Raw genomic sequence first — 20,457 nt, forward strand, 5'->3', positions numbered from 1 at the left:
TTTAAATCAAAGTTATTTCATTAGCAAGAAATCTAGACATCAGCTGTAATAAATAAAGTGAATATAACTGACATACCAGTGTTGTTAACTTGGACTGCAACATTTGCATATCCTCATAACTATAAACTGGTTGCTGTAGACCCTAGGAAAAAACAAAGAAAGGACAGCATCAATATTACAATACCGTAAACTTTCATTTATAGAACAATCAACTTTTAAGACAAAGGCCTTATATAGGATTCAGAGTTTACTTATGCTTGCCCAACCCTGATGAAATGATTTGGCAGATATTGTAAATAATTGCTTTCTGAACTAGGAAAATACTGATGTATTATACTTTTGACAAAATCTTTAAATATTTTATGTGTAACCTTTACACAGTGTCTAATGAGTAATTATAAGTGAAACCATAATTTGCAATGTAATATTTTTAAAGGTGTTTATTTCAACCAATTGGGGCTGAATTTGGACACTTGAAATGCTATAGCTTTATTTAAAACCATTTTATATAATAATAATGAGCAATGTTTATTAAAACAATTGTATTTTCCCTTACCATTACAATTTAAGCTAGTGTATCCAAGGAAGTTGCTGTTAATGATCACAGTGAAGTTAATAAAACTGCATGGTGGGTATATTCTGTCTTATAATTGAATGCAAAGTCCAAGATTGTCTGTTTTTTAGGAAATAAAAAGCCAGTTTCCAGGATAAATTCTGCCACATCCATAAGTGTGACTAACTCAAATACCAGATTATACCATTATGATTCTACTCAGACAACAAGCTCATTTGTGTGAATTTGCAGATAAAATTAAGTACTGCAGATGCACAAACATGAAAGTTATTAAAAAACTTTTATATACATCAAAACCATGCATGCATATGAATAAACATTACATCAGTGCATATATAGAAATTTCCTAACACAGTGGAAAACTATTCTACCAATATGGAAAGAAAAGGGAGCAGATATTGACTGGCAGGGCCATGAAAATACTATAGAAGATGCATAATATATGTCTATGAGAGTGGTCATTAGTTAATCATACAGCCTATTCTGGAGCATTAAACATTTTATTGGGAGGTTTCTGGTGCACCAACCCACATATGATTACATTATTCTAAGGTGAATAGATCTTGGATGTACACAGTATTAGATGTTGTAGATGAGAAGCAGTGTCTTAAGGCAAGGAGGAAATGATACCTAGTCTAGAGATGCAAGGTAGCCCAAGAGATGAGATCTGGATCTGAAGGGGGTGGGAAAAAACTTTCTTGCATGAAAATAAAGCAAGACTGGACTGTGTTTTGGTACCAATGAAGTTAAAGTTGTTGTCAAAAATGAAAATGGCAACTGGATCAGGGTTCATGGCATTGGCTATGGAAGACCTTGTTGCTTGGGATATTTTAAAGGTTTATAAAATAATTATAATTTGGTTTTTATGCTTTATCCACGAGTTAGCAAACAAAGTTTGCACCTGAAGTACTTTCAGGACTGGGGCAACTCGTGGTAAAGGTGGTATAAGTTCTCATCACTTGCCTTAGTATCTCCCATAACGCAAAACACATCTCCTTGGGGAGATGTATAATGCTATATGCATTAAGGGAAGGACCACTACCCAGACCAGTTTCAAACCTTTATTGAGGTCTCATCAGTGGGAGCCAGACCCAGAGGTGGCAATACTAAGGTGGAAGTAATGAGAAGTCATATTTGCCTATATGAGTTGCCAAAAGATGTCACACGCTATTATTAAAATTCTCTGGATTAGAGATAAGTCCATGGAAGTTTTTTCGCTTGGCTATGCGACTAATTATAATTGGGTTTTTATCCTTTATTCAAGTGTTAGATAACACTTGGATAAAGGGGGTGACACCCTTTGGCAACTCGTATAGGTAAATATGACTTCTCCGTTACCGCTGATGAGACCTCGATAAAGGTCGAAACCGGTCTGGGTGGTGGCCCTTCCCTTAATGCAAAGCATTATACATATCTGCAGGGAGATGTGCTTTGCATTATGGGAGATACTAAGGCAAGTGATGAGAACTTATACCATCTTTACCACGAGTTTCCCCAGTCTTGGAAGTACTTCAGGTGCAAACTTTGTTTGCTAACACTTGGATGAAGGATAAAAACCCAATTATAATTAGCAGCATAGCCAAGTGAAAAAACTTCCATAAAGTTTGTAAAATAAAAAAGTAGGATGATAAGTATGCAGTAAAACAAAACCATGACAAGATTCAAAGTTTGTGAGAAAAGGTAATTTATGAATAGGAGAAAGAGCATAGGTAAAAATACAGGGTCCTGGGATACTACAGCATTAGTGAAAAAGTGAAGAAAATAAGGTGGTCAGGGATGGTAGCTTGGTGAGCAGGCCTATGGGCCAGTCCTGACTAAATGTCAAGAGCAACTACATGATATCTCAAATCTTTTGCTGAGTTAATTTCAAATCAAACCAAGATGCTGTTTTCAAAAACGTTATTTGCAAAATAACGTTTTTGAAAACAGCACCTTCCTCTTCGTTTTTCCTTTATTTATTAGAGCTCACATTCCATTCGTTACAATATTTATTCTTATTGTAATTTAATCTTTTTGTAAAAAAATTCTCTCTTTCAAATATACAACTTAAGTGTCTTCTTTTCTTTACACCACCTTAGCTCATGGTGTCCCAAAACTTCCTTTAACTATATTCTGTTGTACTAATACTTAATTTTTAATATGAAATCTTGGAGGTTTAGAGAAAATGTAAGTCCAATCATAACTGAATAACAAACAATGTATATTAGAACTAGGTCTGACACACAATATGGTGAATTTCCAATAAGAAACAAAATTTTAATAATCAGAACTCACTGATAACTGAAGCACAATTAGATGGTGTTCTATCAGAAGTTAGATGACATACATGGGTTGGTTAATTTATGGGTTGTTGTTTTGAAGGTTGGATAAATGATAGATTACTGTAAAGGACTAAAAAAAAGGCAAATGTAATTTGACAAAAGAAAATTAATGGTATTTCAGGTATTTCTGAACTGGCTTGGAAATTGATCTCTCTCTGTGGTGGTTCAGGATTGTTGAAAATAGTCTTGTAAAAGTCAGAAACATGTTGTGTAGTTCATTCAGAGAAGCAGTTGGTTGCATAATGTATTGGATGTTTTTCTTGAGAACCTGTTAATTACAACATATACCTTCTTCTAAAGATAAATGATTTCCTGTAGACAAGCACACAGTATATCTGTTGTTTAAAAGATACTTGTGCTATGATGATAACGGTCCACATGTAAATACAAGGATAAACGAAAAAAATAAAAAATAAATTATATATCAACTTTTATTTGCCAGACATTTCAGCCTGAGAATAACAGGTCATCTTCAGTAGCATGTACAAGGTATGTACATGCTACCGAAGCATGTACATTCATTCTATCTTGTACATAGTAGTATGCACAGGGTAGAATGCTAAAAAAAAAGAGCTTCAGCACTTTTTTTTCTTAAATAAGCATTAGAATCTGAAACTGCATCAGTGGAGTAGATGCATTCAAGATTAGAAGATTCTGTGGCATCAGTATTAATCCTATGGTGCACTAGACCCACATTTTCTCCGATTTCTTATTAATGTTGTACGATTGGTGTTCTTACCTTTTCTCACAGAACATCTGGTTTGTCTGAAATGAGAGGTGGCAATCACAGGAAATAATTTATCTTTAGAAGAAGGTATATGTTGTAATTAACAGGTTCTCAAGAAAAACATCCAGCACATTATATAACCAAACTGCGTCTCTGAATGAACTACACAACATGTTTCTGACTTTTACAAGCCTATTTCCAACAATCCCAAACCACTACAGAGAGATTAATTTCCAAGCCAGTTCAGAAATACCTAAAATGACTGCAAGAATCCTGAAAAAAATACAACCTAGTGTCTACATTTTTCCCAATCACAGCTTTCTTGAAGAACGTAGCCATGAGGAAAGATGACAAGAACAGGAATCTAGTCAGCATAGCATAAATACTGACAGAATCTTCTCATCTAGAATGGTCATTCCATCGATGCCACTTCAAATTAAGTGCTAAGCTGAAGCCCTGCTTTGTCATCCTTATTTGAGTCAGAACAACTCTCTCCTTGGCAAAAATCTGAGAGAGAGAGAGTCATTTTTAACAGATTTTGTATTATTATTGTTTTGATTTCAGTAGATAAAGCTTTGGTTTACTGTAGTAAGATGTAAATTAGCTATATTCATGTACTACTAACAATGTGAAGGGAACCAAGCTTCAGTTTTACTCAAACATGCAGGTTTCACAAGTTTTTTTTTTTTTTTTTTTTTTTAAATATAATGAATGCAGAACAATGCAAGAAAGGATTATTCAAGGACAGGGCCTTGAGGCTCGGTCCTATCACTTATTCTTTTTCTCATGTACATTTATGTTCAGGAGAAAAAGAATAATAACCACTAATTGTGATAAGTGGTTATCACAATTATTGTGAGTAACCACTAATCCATCCACAGCCTTGCAGATGACAATACTCTCCACTCATCCTACTCATTTGACAAACCATGAAGTACTAAAATACCAGGCTACAAGATCATCTACAACTAGTGCCTTAAATATTGATGTACATACTATTCTCGAGCAGGGAAAAGACATCCTTATGTTGAATGCTATGAAAACGCAGTCTTGCCCTTTCTCATGCAAAAGAGATCCCAGCTCACATACCCTTACCCTCAAGTAATACAGAAATCACAAGACAAGATCTCTTTGCTTGGACTAACATTTACCTCCGGTCTTTCCTGACATAAACACATCATATCAATAGCCTCCTTAGCATTCTCTTTTCTTCAAGAGCTTATTTTGCACCCAACCAATCTTCACTACATACAAATCCCAAATCCATTCATGTTTATAATACTGCTCACATGCTTGGGGTGGTGCACATAAAACTTCCCTTAAAATCCTTGATACCATTCAGAATCATGCAATTAGGCTCATTGATGATCCCTCTTTTGAAGACCCAATTCATCCACTATCTCGCAGGTGCATTGTTTCAAGCACTGCATCCATTCTACAGGTCACTGCTCCAGTGAATTGGAAACCATCATTCCTCCACTAGAATTCAGTTGCAACAGCTAATACAAGATTTGCAGCTGCACAACACCTCTTTACTGTGCAACTGCAAGCACACTGAACCTGCTTCTATTCATCCTCTTTTATTCTGTCCACCAATGGAACAGCCTTCTTCAAGAAGTATTCCCAAACAACTATAACATTCAACTTAAAAAAAAAAAAAAGGAACTTCTGCCTCAGTCCTTATCTGCATCACACACATGGCATTGATGTGCCTATAGGTCCTTTGACCTCTCTTCTATGGAATTAGTACATTGGTGTCTCGCTAATCCGAACCTCCTTTTATTTTATTATTATTACAGTACAGTATTTTTTTCATACTGTCGATTGTAGGCTTATTTTGATTTATTGTGTGTGTTCATGTTCGCTTTTTTATACTGTATAGTACGTACTGTATTGTCAGCATGAATCACCGAATTTGAAATCAAATTCGGTGATTCATGAGTTAAAAGGTGATGATGACGATAAAGAACTCAAAGAAAAAAAAGTAAAACATGAAGAGGCAGGTGACAGTTTTAATATGCGTATAGAATGGGCTAGGCAGAATGATACACCATTCCACAAAATTTTATTGCTAATGCAGCTCCGAGAAGCATTAGAAAAAATTTTAGATTCCAAGAAGTAAAAGAAAATCAGTGACTTTCTTACAAAGAAATAAAAAAAAAATTTTTTTGTGTCGTGTACAAGAAAGTGATATTTTTTATGCAAATTAAATTATGTACTGAACTACGCAATTTTATTAAATCAGAATCCTCAACAATATAGCTACATAGAAAACTAAATTTTTTACTAAAATAAACTTGTGTACTGTATTATTTTTTAAGTTTTACATAACAGTTCAGTAGCTTTTTTCCCCTATCAGTTACTTCATTTATTTACAGAATTAAATTGATGTACCATTAGAATCTTATTATTTTTGTCTTAAACGCTAGCTATTGTTGTCTCTTGGGGGGAAAATTTGCTAATTCGAACGAGCATGGTTTTTATTAGTTCGGATTAGCGAGATACCACTGTATATATATATATATAAATTGAAATGTAAATGAAGGAGGATGATAACAAGGAGAGCAAGAAAAATACTCATGGAATGATATCCTATTATAGTGAGAGATATAAAAGCAAAGTACTGTACACCAAAGGAATGCGAGACCCTTTGACACTTCTGAGCATGTCAGAAGAAGGAGAATCCATTCTGATAATAGGGTAATCAATCCATCTTGTCAGATGAGTTAATTATACGTCAGAAAATTTGCTTTTCTTTCATGAACATTGTAGTTTTTAAAATGATAACTATTTTGCTTGTATAACAGTTGGAAAATTTTATGTATACGTATAAAGCACGTGATGTCATGTGTTGGTGATCAATTCGGTACATCCTTTATTTCTTTCTCCGCTTCAGCATGAATCGACTATTCTTAGCAGTCTGCCAGACCCAGTTCTATGAAGTGTGGATGGACTATAATTCTAAATATTGTACGATTGCTGTAATTAATGTACATGCATCAAGCAACAATGCAAAAACAGACAAAAATCACGAATTATATTATTATTATTACGTGACACCTCCAAGGAGTCCAAAGACTCATCGAGGGAGGACGGTCTAATTCACAACTCTTCGTCCTCACCATTTAAATCCACCAACTACAGCAAACCTTAACTACCATCACATCTACACCAATGCCATCTATCACCCACCACCACTAGTATTTTTATAGACAATCACAAACATCCATGCCCACAGCGGGATCTGTACCTGCAGCCATTTGGCTGGAGAGCGGATACGCTAACCACACAGCCAACCAGGGTGGCATATTACAAATCTTGCTAATTTTGTCTGTTTGTCAGAAAGATAATGGAGAAAGAAGATACTGGAAGCAGCAAAAATGAGAAATGCTGCTGGTGTTTTTCAAGTGATGAATGAACCTATTTGAGGTGAAAAATATTTCAACAAATAAATGAATATATATATATATATATATATATAAATAAATATCATTAAGTAGTAGGGGAGACAGCGAGAGTAGTAGCATAGTACAGTGCCTATTGCGATGAGTCCTTGGAGGTGTTATGTAATAAACGATAATAAATATCATTAGATGGAAAAAAACAAATGCAGAATGAATGCATGATATAAAAAAAAAAACAGATGAGATATCTCATGGATAGAAGGGCAAATTAAAGATACTGATTTATATATAGACCATGCTTTACTTATCAAAAAAAAAAAAAAAAGAATGATGACAATAAAAGAAGAAAATATAAAAACTACAAAAGTTAAAAATAAAATTTTAATAGTGAAGAAATTAGAGATTCTGTTCTGTTCAACAGAATCAGCAAAGCTGGTATGGTGGGAAGTCAATTGAATAAATTCATATGGAATAAGAGAGAAATTAGTCGGAACACTAAATTAGCTGTATACAAGGCAGTGTTCAAACCAGTTTTAACTTATGGATCTGAGAGCTAGGTCAGAAGTAAAACACTTGACTAAAGACTAGAGACCACAGATATGAGAGTCCTGAGAAAGATTAGAGGCGTGAACAGATGGCATCAATGGCAATATCATATTAAAAATGAGGATATTAGGAAAGAACTTGACATTGTCAGCATCCAGGAATGCATTAGCAGAGCTAATCTCAGTTGGTATGGTCACTTAAATAGAATGGGAGAGGAAAGATTAGCAAAACAAGTGTTCTCTGCCAGGTTGGCAGCAAAACGACCCAGAGGAAGACCAAGATATAGGTGGATTGATACGGTACAAAGTGCCTTAGACGATAGAAATATAAGATCTGATAATGTTGGAGTCTTGACAAGTAACAGACTGATTTGGAGGAAAATTGTAGATAGGAAGTTAGTAATGATGTAATTTTTTCATGTAGTACTGTCATATCCTGTATACCCCTTGAGGGTACATAGCAGGAATTTGATGATGATGATGGAGAAATTAGAGAAGATAAAGTGGGAGGAGAGAAATATTTATCATGAATGCTGAAATATTTGAGATTTTGATCTCTCAATAATTCTTGAGAAGGCTGCTAATAAGCAGATGATATGCAATATAAAGCTATGACCTGTCAATTGTCAACCCTGCCTTTAAATGTATGGCCTATTCCCAAAAATGAAGTTCTGGCTTCTCCAGCAAGCATACCTATGGAAACAAATACTTTCTTAGAGGAAATGCCAACTAGACACACTAGGTAGTAGACGATCTCCATTGCTAGGTGAAAACTCACCACCACCTCGTGGTGACCATCGTGCTTAGCCTTCAGAATAGGTGGTCCCAGTTTCTCCCACCACCCCTTCCCTGCATGCATGTGAGTGATACCATACAAGAGCACAGGTGAAAAAATGGTAGTGCCTCAAGCCAGCTGCTGGATAATTCACAGGCCTGAGCCTGTCAGTATAAGTCAGGAGGAACCAAACAAATGCATAAAATGCTGCTTCGCAATCAGCTGGCACATAATCCATCTGCCAGGTTGTGCCTGAAGGGGTAGGAGGTGTCTGAGAAATGGTATGTGGGATTCTAGGACATGATGCCATACTAGTCGCTCTCTATGGCATCAATGTCCTAAGTATCTTTTTCTCAGTTCATATCTCTACTCTATCCTTTCACCTAACTCCAAATCCAAAATTAAACATACAATGACAGTATCACTGCAATTCAAATAAATCTTATAACAATCTAATTCCACAAAAATACTAAACCAACAGAGCTTTCTTTCACATCTATTAGACCAATATCCATGGAATAAACACCAATATATATATATATATATACACACACACACACACACACACACACCATCACGCACAGTCATCCAAACATCCCACTTTTGAAAGAAACCCAAATTGCAACTATGACAATCAGGCCACCTTCAATGTCCAAATAATAGTGTGATACCTTTCACTACAAGGGTTGTACCTATGCCTTTATTAAACATACAATGACAGTATCACTGCAATTCAAATAAATCTTATAACAATCTAATTCCACAAAAATACTAAACCAACAGAGCTTTCTTTCACATCTATTAGACCAATATCCATGGAATAAACACCAATATATATATATATACACACACACACACACACACACACACACACCATCACGCACAGTCATCCAAACATCCCACTTTTGAAAGAAACCCAAATTGCAACTATGACAATCAGGCCACCTTCAATGTCCAAATAATAGTGTGATACCTTTCACTACAAGGGTTGTACCTATGCCTTTATGAGATCTGATGCTGCATGGCAGAGAATGTCTAATTTAGAATCCCTATCTTATGACCTCCTTGCTCCATTCAGCAGGGTTTATCTGTTGAATTACTGCTCTCAAAATTCAAAAAACACTATGGCCTTTTCATTTATCTAATCCAGGTAGTGAATTCCTACAATTCATCTATCCAAACAGTGAAATCACTTTCAAGATAACCTTAATGACCACAACTCCAGCACCACTGACCAAGGTGGATTGTGGTTGAATGGAATATATGTTTTTTCTAAAGCAACGATGCAATACAAATTATACATACGTGAAATGCAAATTGGCGATCTGTCTGTGTATTTAACATTAGTGTAAAATTGTTGATTTTTGTTTGTTTTATTGTTAACACATGCATCAGTGAAGCTTTGATGTGGGTTCCCTCAATGGAAGGAGCGAAGAGGTTGTAGACTTGATGCAGCAGAGAAAGCTGGTGTTTCTGTATGTGTGCAAGAAACAAAATGGAAGGACAAACAGTATGAGAGACTAAAGAAGGATACAAGTTATTTCATTGTGAGATGAACAGACAGTAGAATGGAGTAGAAATTGTACTCAATCAGGAACTTGAAGAAAATGTGTTAGAAGTGAATAGAATATCAGACTGAATAATTATGGTGATTACAGACCTTGGTGGTGAAATTCTGACTTTAGTTCACAGTACATACACCTCAAGCTGGCTGTGAAGATGAAAAGGAAAATTTTTGGAGATACTAGAATGTATAATAAGCAGATTACAAAGCAGGAACAGATATTTACGTGTTGTGACCTTAATGGTCATGCTAGTGAAAGTAATGAAGATAGGGAGACAATACAAAGAAGAGATGAAATAATGAAAGGAACAATGAAGGCAATAGAATTGCTGATTTGCAATGGCAGGGAATCTTTCTATATTGAACACCTTCTACAGCAAACCACCGAACCACAGGTACACATACAACAGTAGGGATAGGCACTCCCAGGTGGACCATATACTCTGTAGAAGAGACTATATCAAGGAGGTAAATGATTGTAAAGTAATACCAGGAGAGGCAGTGACAGAGCAGCACAGGCTTCTATATGCCAAGTGGAAATAAAAGGGATAAAGGTGGAAGTTGAGAGAAAATGATCTTAGAGAAGAGTTCATCAAGAAGGTAGAAGTAATGATTACTGAAAATGAACCAATGGGAGATGGAAAATGGGCAAACAAAATGGAAACCATCTATAATTATTGGGATAGAGGTGTTGGGCCAGACAACATAAAATATTAAGGTGGACAAGAAAATGTGGTGGTGGAGCGATGCGCTACAAAAATGTATTAAGGAAAAGAAAATGGCCAAGAAGAAGTGGGACAGAGTAGGTGATGAGAATAGCAGAATGGAATATAGAGAAGCAAAGACAAAGGCAAAGAGAGTAGTAGCAAGATCTAAAGCTGAAGATTATGCTAACCTATATGAAAGTCTGGATAATGAAGGTGTCAAAAAGACCCACAGGATAACCAGACAAAAGGAGCAGAAAAGTAAAGATATATATCAAGCTAGGATGATTAAGGGAGATGATGATACCGTTCTGTATGCAGAAATGGATGTATCAGATAAATGGAAAGAATATTTTGAGAAATTAATGCAATAAATAGGGTATACAAAAGGATGTAAGAGATCTGTAAGAATGGAATTGGAGGAAGCACTGAGAAAGATGAAAAACAGGAAAGCAGTTGGACCTGATAGCATCCCTGTAGAAGTATGGAAATATCTAGGTTAGATGGATACCGGAACTCAATAGGAGGATCCAATCAGGGTAGATAAACTGTAAAAATGTTTCAGGTATCTTGTGTGATAGAAAAGTGTCTAGTAAGTTAAAAGGAAGCATCAACAAAATGTAGTAAGACCTGAACTGATGTATTAGCAGTAAGACCTGGCTGATGACCAAGAGATGGAAGAAGAGAATGGATGTAGCTGAAATGAGAATATCAAGACTTGTAAGTGGTGTGACAAGATTGGACAAGATCAAAAACTCACTGATCAAGGGGAACAATGAAGGTAACCTAAATATCTAGAAAAATTAGGGAATCAAGGTTTGGTCATATCATGTGGTGAGATAAAAGCTAAGTGGGAAGGAGGGCAATGGAGCCACTAGGCAAAAGAAGTAAGGGGAGACCTAAACAATAATGACTGAACAGCTTGAGAGGGGACTGCCAAGACCTCGAACTAAAGGAGAAAATGGCCTTGGACAGAACTGAGTGGAAGAGGTTGATCAGCTACAGCAATCCTATTTAAGTGAGAATGAAGATTTTTTTTTAAAAGAAAATTAGTGTTTTACAGTATATGAGTAAATATTCATGTTTTTATAACATTGGGGGGGGGGTTCTGATAACCTAGAACAATATAACAAAAATGGCATTAAAGCAACTCATATAACCACAAGAAAGAACATACAGGTATCTTACAGCCCTTTAACCCCCATGTTTCATCAAACTGTAATTTGTTCTTTTTCTTTTAGAATATATAATTTCCTGAAACAGATGCTCCCAGATCAGTAAGCTCTTCCAAGTGATCACATCTGAAAACATTAATGCAGTGCATGCCATGATCCTTGATGATAGATGAATACCAGACATAAAAGACTCTGGGGATATCCAGGAAAAAAGTTGGGGTCATTACCCACCAACATCTGGACATGCAGAAGCTCTCAGCAAAGTGAGTCCCCAAATGTTAAAGAGAGAATATGTACTGTACTGCCATCTCAAGGGATTTTGGGCCATTATGAGTTCTCCATGGCCAAAAACGTTCTGAACCCAAAAATTCAGCAGGGAAGGTTCATGCCATTGTCTTTTGGGATATGGATGGTGTAATCCTTACCAAGTACCTCAAAAGAGATGAAACTGTTACAGCAGCAGTTTATTCAACAGCTCTGAAGGTAATGAAGGAAACAGCCACAGGAAAATTAGCAGACCAATGCACCTGCTCAGAGTGCTCATGAAACCCTAGAGACAACATAACTCGGGCTTCGATTCTGCCTCACCGACCATATTCGCCAGACCTAGCCCCATCGGACTATTTACTTTTCCCAAATTTAAAGAAACACTTGAAAGGAACAAAATTTACCACAGATGATGAAGGCATATCTGCAGCAGCATTGTAACAAGTATATAACACTCTTCATGGGAAATATGTAGAATAAAGTGTAAGTTACATGGTTTTCTACCCCCTCTATTCCTTCATGGTGATTATTACAACTTTTCAGCAGAACCTTGTATTGCGATATTGCAATATTAAATACAGCTGTAAAATGGTGCCAAAAATGCAAAATAAACAGAATGCTAAGAAGAACAGCAGAGTAGAGCAAATTAAGGATTTTCCTGCTCAAGATGATATTGAAAATAATTTAATATTTGAAATCAAAGATTAAAGCACATTATTAGACAGACAGGAATTACAGAAAGATGAGAGGCCTTTAAAAGAACGTAGGGAGAATAAGAAAGTTAAGCAGCAAAATGGGAAAACAAAAAAGCTTCGACAAGTTAGTGTGTAATGAAACCCAAGTAAGTAAAGTTTATTGTAAAAAAAGAAGGATGTTTTCTGGTATAGCGACTATCATAAAACATGCCATTGATGAGCAAGTCATAATTTCATCTTTTACCAGGGCAAAAATTGAAAATATAGTGAATGCAATTGAAACTCAAAAAAAAGATCACATTTCTAGTAGGTACGGGTATGAACAACTTAACTAGTGATAAATTCAATATGAGAGAGAATGTGAACAGGCTGCTGGAAGAAGAAAGAGTGAAGAGCAAGAATAGTGAAAATTGCAAGTATATATTACCTACATATGATAGGATGAATTAAGGGCTATGATGGCAAATGATTTGATGCATAGGTTGTGTGGAAGCAATGGATGTGTGAAGCGAGTTTGAAGGAAGAATAGATTTGTATTAGAGGGACAGCCCACATGAACACATTTGGTATCAGGAATCTTGAAAAATTATTAATTGGTATGAGACCTAACACAGAGTCAGGGAAACTGAATTATGATAGAAGGAATGGTAAGAATCTTTGTGTAAAAATCACAATGTTATATAACTGTGTGAATGATGGGAATAGGTATTGTCAAGGAAATGATTATGAGGAGAGAACAATTTTGTGCTTGTCTGCTTTGTAGCTGTCAAGCATGTGCAAAGATGTCTGCAAAAGTAAGGCACTAGATAAGAACAGAGATTGCAAGTTGTCCACAGACTATAGACAAGAGTATACATAATGAAAGTAACTTATTATGTAAGTACACAAATGCTAGGAGTATCAGAAACAGTGGGTAGAGTTTGTTGTCTTGCTCAATACCTTGAGACCTCAGGTTGCATGCATTAATGAGATTAGAAACATATTATTATTATTATTAGGAGAGAAAGTTTGTTGCTAATGATATTAGATGACTTGAACCCAGTTAGAGTTACCTATGACAGCAATACTAGTAAGAGTTTTTCATGTAGCATTGAGTTCTGTTGTGTCCTGAATAATCAAAAATTAGGACAAAAGATTATTTTATTCAGGAACAACTATCTTTAATTGTAGGCAGAGAATGTTGTGCTTTGGCAAGGAAATAAAAATGTAAATTATAACTTTAAGGCAAAACTGAAGAAATGTTTAGCATAAGAAATGCAAGATAACCTGTTTGTACAGAGTCAAATAGAGGAATTTATATAAGATTATAATTTAATTAGAGTATCCCATTCTATGTATTGTATGAAAGCAAGTTGAGTGTAAGCTAAAGTCCAAGAGTCACACTTTAGCCGTCCAGTATAACTTAGAGCCTAAGGGAAAGAGAAATTATAAGGAAAGCGAAGCGAGAACGCATTCTCAGAAGAACGCCACGCGCACGTGGATGAGTGCCGTGCGGTAAAAAACGTAGCTAAGCGCGAGAATCTCCGAGAAAAAAGGGGAAGAATATAAGGGTCAAGCTCCCCTCACACGGGGCTTTTTGGTTCCTGTTTCCTGCGCTCCTGGATGTTGGCTTGCACTCTCCACCAACGTGAAGATTCCGGGTCGGCCGTAGAAGACATGAGAGGCCTATCGATGTTTGCGAGGCAAGGCTAGCTATCTCTTCATAACAGAGTAGCTAAGCCATAGTGAGTGACCGGTAACCCAGGTGTGTGCCTGTGGTACCAGAGAAAGTCCAGAGCGGCACATCGCCTTATCGACTCGGGGAACCAGGCCATGCTATCCAGACAAGGCTGATGATAGAACAGAAAGTCATTCCATGGGATGGTAACGTAGAATGTTAAAGTATCTGATTTCCAATTAAAGATTTGAGTGAACTCTATAGGTTAATTTGTGTATGGACATGCTGTAGAGAACTTGAGAAATTATCCCAATTTGGCAGTGACCTGTCCCTGTTTTGAAGAATGTCTCCCTAGAAGGGATCTGTATGTGAGATAACTGAGATATATTGTGAGATATGAGTAGTGATCAGAGAGTGATTGAAGATAATGTTAAATCAAGCCAAAAGTTTGTATGTTTATAGAAAAACTGTGGATCTAGTTATTATGCATGTATTCTTGTGTTAGTAACGATATCAGAATTTTACTAGGAAAGAGATTAAGTTAATCATGTACTTTAATTTTCTCATGTATATCTTTTAAACCTAAATAAACATGCTTTATAGCATTCGCCTGAATCTAGCCTGTCTTATGAATTCAAATAGCCACTCATAAAATTATTATTGAATCTAGCGGGAGGGATATATGAATATAGTTTGATTTTCCAGATCATGACTGCATGCAAAGACAAAGTGAATTGAGATTAGTTGAATTAGTGTTAGAAAGTTCATCACTGTGTAATACTCTGAGAGAGCCACCTTGGATAAGAGTCTCATCTATCCTATGTATTGGCTGGTGCAGCAAAATATAAATTCGTCAATATTTAACTGTCTCAGAGGTTATATTTAAAGCCTTGTCCCGTACTTAGACAAAGTCCTTATGAATGAAAGAATTACACGTGACTAAACTTAAGAGCGGGCTGAATTTTAGTTTGTTTAAGGATAGGAGGGTGATAGCTGATTTGCTCAATTTATTGGAAACTATTACAGAAGCTAGAAGGGAAATAACTGTGTATGAGTGAGTAATAAAACATACAAATATATATATATAATAAAGAGGAAGTAAAGGTATATAACAGTTCGAAGCCATCAGGCGTGAGGTTGAGTCAAACAAGATCAAATACACAGTGGATCAATTGCTAAGGGACGATTAAATGCATTACCAAACAAAGATCATGGGTGAGAAATGAGTAATCATAATCGAGGATTTTAATTATCCAATTAAAATCCTAGATTATGAGGATTTTAATTGGATAAATTCAATTAAAACTCAATTTATTAAGCTGTTGCTAGACAACTTCCTCAAGGCATGTGAGAGAAGAAACAAAAGGTCAAAATAGTGTCAGATCTGATTATAGTGTCTAGTAGGTTATAGTGATCTGATTATAGTAGAGGGGATTTTAGTTAAAGATGTAACTATTCTGCCTCCGGTTAGTGACAGTGATCACGTAGTAATTACTTGGAAAGTGACTAAGTTTTATGAGCGTTCCATTCAGAAAAAGGTATGCTGAGTTCTGCACCATGGCATCGGCTGTTGGATGGGATGGATATTGATAGCACATGGGAACTGTTTAAAAAATATTTAAGTGATGCAATATCAGAATGTGTCCCTAGAATTTGAAGAACAAATAGGTGGGAGTGAAATGGATGTGTAATGTAATTAAACAAGAGATTTGTAAGAAAAAGATTTATGTGGAAGGAATACTGTTCACATAAAGATGTCAGTTATATTAAAATTATAAGCAGAAGGCCACAAGAGCTAACTATTCTATGAAATTCTAAGTATAAAAAGAAACCTGGTTCTGCAAGTTAAAGTGAACCCAAAAGAATTCTATCGTTGTGCTGCAAGTAAAAGAAAGAACGAGTATGAGAGAATAACTACTACATGCAGACGGCATGTGGGTGAGTGATGCAAAAGAGACTATTCAACTAATGAGTGGAAATTTTGGTAAAAACTATCCACCTGCTGTATGCAATATTGAGCTCACTGCTACTTCTTTACTGTATGAAGAAACTCAGGTGTATGAAGAAGTACTAGAGCTGTTGTACAAACTGAATAACAATTCTGCAATATGGACTGATTGGATGGATATCAGCACAGATGCTAAAAGAGTGTTCAGCTGAACTGGCTATTCTTTTGACCAGGCTATACAATTTGAGTCTGAGAACAGAGAAGATTCCACAGGAGTGGAAAGAATGTATGGTAATCCCATTGCACAAGAGTAGTGCAAAGACATATATCCAAATACTGACCTGAATCTCTGGAGTGGTGGTGGTGAAGATTTTGAAAAATTAGTTAGAGCTTGCATACAGAAATGGGTTGATGGAGAAACTATGTAATGAACAGCATGTTTACTAAGGGAGGTTCATGTTTGAGCAACTTGGTTCACATTCTATAAGGATAATGTTAGACAAGGGGAATAGATACACCATGATACTTTTGGATTTTGATAAGGCTTTTAACAAAATACAGCATGAAATACTGTTGCATAAATTGGAGAATATGGGACTGGATTATAAAATATTGGCATGGATGACTGACACATCAAAAAGTGGTATATAAGGGGGGATATGAGATAAGATTTAAGATAACAGTGGTATGCCACAAGGATCAGTCCTTGGTCTAATGTTATTTAATCTATAAAATTAATGACACTGAGAAGGATTTGACAGTGGCATTCAGCTATTTGCAGATGATGTAAACATAGATAAGGTAAGGAGGAGTGTTGCTGATATGCAGTATTTGCAGAAAGATTTAAAATGGCTGGAATTGTGGGAATGTGAAAATGGCTATCAGTTCAATGTTAGTAAATGTAAAGTGGTGGTGTGATTAGATACCCAATGTCATATTAAATTGTTGGGATGATGCTAGAAGAAACTGATCTGGTTAGGGATCTTAAAGTTTTAGTAGGCAGGAAGGTGAAGTTCAAGGGCCACACAGCAAACTTTGCAAATATAACACACAGAATAATTGCAATGCTGAAATGAACCCTGACATACATAAGGAAGTCATTTCACCTCAAGGGTGAACTTGCTGCACTGCAAGTGCACACTTGTCCACCTAACAATCTCTTGCCACCTTCATATTTATTTTCTATGTTCCTACCAAAGTCTTCCAATGGCTTTTGTTTAGCTAGTTTATAGTGTTTAGTTTTCTTATATTTGTCTCTGTATTCTCTATGAGCACAAGCTGACTTATTCAATGAAACTGTTATTTCAAGCCCATTTGGAAATAAATGTTCCAACATTTTTATGTTGGACCATTGTGTTAGTAATAACCAGTCCATGTCCTGAGCAGAAATCCAACAACGGTATTTGCCATTATTATTAGCTTTGCTTTTTTCTCCAAATTTTCCCAAAATATTTTTGTATATTAATTTTCTCCAAATTTTCCCAAAATATTCTGACAATCATTTCTTACTCTATATCTCCAACAAGGACCAACTTCTTATTCATTACATCAGTCGCTTCCTCTAAAGCCTCAAAAAATTCCTCCACTTCTATCTTAATAGAACCTTCTGTGGGACCATAGGCACAAATAAGTCATTATCCATGACTAAACAAACACGTGTAATAACCACAGTAATAAGGTTTAATAAGTAAATATTTCATCCTAAGTATCTTAGGACATCGTCAGTACAGTTAATTCAAACAATACTAGGAATAACATAGTTAGGGCACATGATTAATAAGACCAGGAAAATGGTCTGATGTATGTTTAGGTGTAAAATAAGGGAGTACAATATGTGCACAGTACATTATATCATATGTGCACAGGATCAAATATGATACTTGATATAAAAACTGGAGATGTTAATCTCAGGTCATTACTTTATTCACGATGTTATATTACTCAAACAAATTCGGAATGAAAACTAGCAACAAAAAGATAATAAAAATAGACAGAAACAATGAAGCTGAAACAGTAGAGAGTCAAACTGAATAATTCACATGGAAAAACAGAGAAATTAGTCAAAATAATCAATTAGCTATATGTAAGATAAGTTCGAACCACTTTTTTCTTATGGATCTGAGCTGAGCCAGAAGTAAAATGGTTAATCAAAGATTAGACCACAGGTATATTTTGGAGAGAAATTAGGAGAGAACAGTAGCATCAATGGCAGAAAAAATGGACATATTAGGAAGGAAATAGACAATTTTAGAATTTGGGAATATGTGAGCAGAGCTAATCTCAAGTGATATGGTCGCTTTAACAGGGTCTATACCACCTGAGAGAATGAAGGAGAAAAGGTTAACAAAACTGGTGTAAAATAGCAGGAAAATAAGACTTAGGTTTAGGTAGATTGATACAGTTAGAAGAACAATGTTTCATTTTGGAGAGAAATCAGGAGAGAACAGTAGCATCAATAGCAGAAAAAATGGACATATTAGGAAGGAAATACAATTTTAGAATTTGGGAATACGTGAGCAGAGCTAATCTCAGGTGATATGGTTGCTTTAACTGGATTTATACCACATGAGAGAATGAAGGAGAAAAGGCTCAATATTCCTTTCACTCTTTGAATAAAGAGGATTAAATAAAGAAGGCCTAGGTAGTGCTTGATTCAAAAGATGCAGATGCTAACTAACCACGTCTTTGCCATCTGAGTGTTGATTCCAATTATAAGATTTAGAGTTCAGGTGGTTTGATAGTGGTATCATAATCTAAAGGTCCAGCCTTTTGAGTTTCCTGTGAAACTCAAATTGTCTGGTAGGTTTAAACTCCCATTTGTTTTATAGAGTGAGTGTTCATCATTTCAAGATATCCTTACAGGAACAAAATATGATGGGTACAAGAATGTTCACAAAGGACACACAAGGGGATAGAGAAGCATTGCTAATGATGAACACAGAGAAATTAAATTCTACCAGAGTACAAATTTGAAATGGTGGTGGGCAAGTAGGTTTGTTAACTACCATACCAGGTGTGACATGTACAGTATGGTGAGAGCAAAAAAAAAAGTATCGAATAACTATGATATATGTACATCCACAACTGTTGGTAGATCCTGATCTACAATTGTTAATGCTCTATAAGGTCAGGATCCACCAACAACTATTGGTGGATCCTGAAGTTGATGATGTGCTCGAAATGGGCACCTTGTCTTTCGAGACAAGTTTCATGATCATCTTGAAGAACAATGGTCAGGAAGTCTGTTGGTTATATTGTGTAATTTTATCCCTCAGTTCATCAAGGTTTGAAGACTGTCATGGTGGAATACCCATTCCTTCAACATACCCCAAACAAAGGCATCAAGAAATGTGAGATCAGGAGAATGGGGAACGGGAATTCTGTGAAACTCGAAATGAGCCTCCTAGGAAAGTGTTCTGATAAATAGGCTCTGTCCACATGATGTGTGACAGGTGGCTCCATCCTGCTGGAATATCTGTACATTTACCCATACTCTATAGCAGTATTTCTCAAAGTGTGGTACACGTACCCCTGGGGGTACATGAAAGGTCTTCAGCGGACATGTGGCAATTTTCGGCTATGCATCATTAATGCATGAAATCATTATTAAGAAGAAAAAAAAAATTAACTTAAACATATATATTTCTTAATAAATTATATATATACATATATATAAAATTATATCATGTATGAATTCAACTCAAATTCCGAGTTACCATCGCCCCAACGTTCACATTGGGGCGATAGTAACTTGCTCCCTATGATAAATAACACTCCCTCCGCAACAGCTACTATACTGCAGACACACGAAAAACAATTAGTTTTTGTATGTCCCTGAATAAGGTACAGAGACATTTGTAGGCTGTGTAATATATTTCTGAACAAATAGTGCTATTAGAGACAACTGGGATAAAAACAGCACTAACCAATGAATAACATGTTCTGTCCCACAGAAACTGCTGTATAAACAAAACCATATGTTGCACTGAAAACAAATGGTTTTGTATGACACCATCCCATCATGAACGTGTCAAAACAAAGAAATATATAGTGAATGTGTTTCAGATATTATGGAATATCTGAATGTGTTTCAGATATCAT

At 35.8% G+C, this 20,457-nt stretch overlaps 1 protein-coding gene across 5 annotated transcripts in view; it reads right to left on the reverse strand.

Moving 5' to 3' along the window:
- Window positions 1-20,457, reverse strand: part of lig (ubiquitin-associated protein-like lingerer) — a 465,599-nt gene that overhangs the window by 110,512 nt on the left and 334,630 nt on the right. For all 5 annotated transcript variants that reach the window (XM_090403755.1, XM_090403757.1, XM_090403754.1 and 2 more), the window contains one exon: window positions 77-142. In XM_090403755.1, the coding sequence (XP_090259881.1) occupies window positions 77-142 (66 nt within the window). The remainder of the gene's footprint in view (window positions 1-76; window positions 143-20,457) is intronic.

The sequence above is a fragment of the Typopeltis vanoorti genome, chromosome 14 (genome assembly GCF_054136105.1).
Source record: "Typopeltis vanoorti isolate ZY-2024b chromosome 14, IOZ_Tvanoo_1.0, whole genome shotgun sequence".
NCBI classification, from domain to species: domain Eukaryota; kingdom Metazoa; phylum Arthropoda; class Arachnida; order Uropygi; family Thelyphonidae; genus Typopeltis; species Typopeltis vanoorti.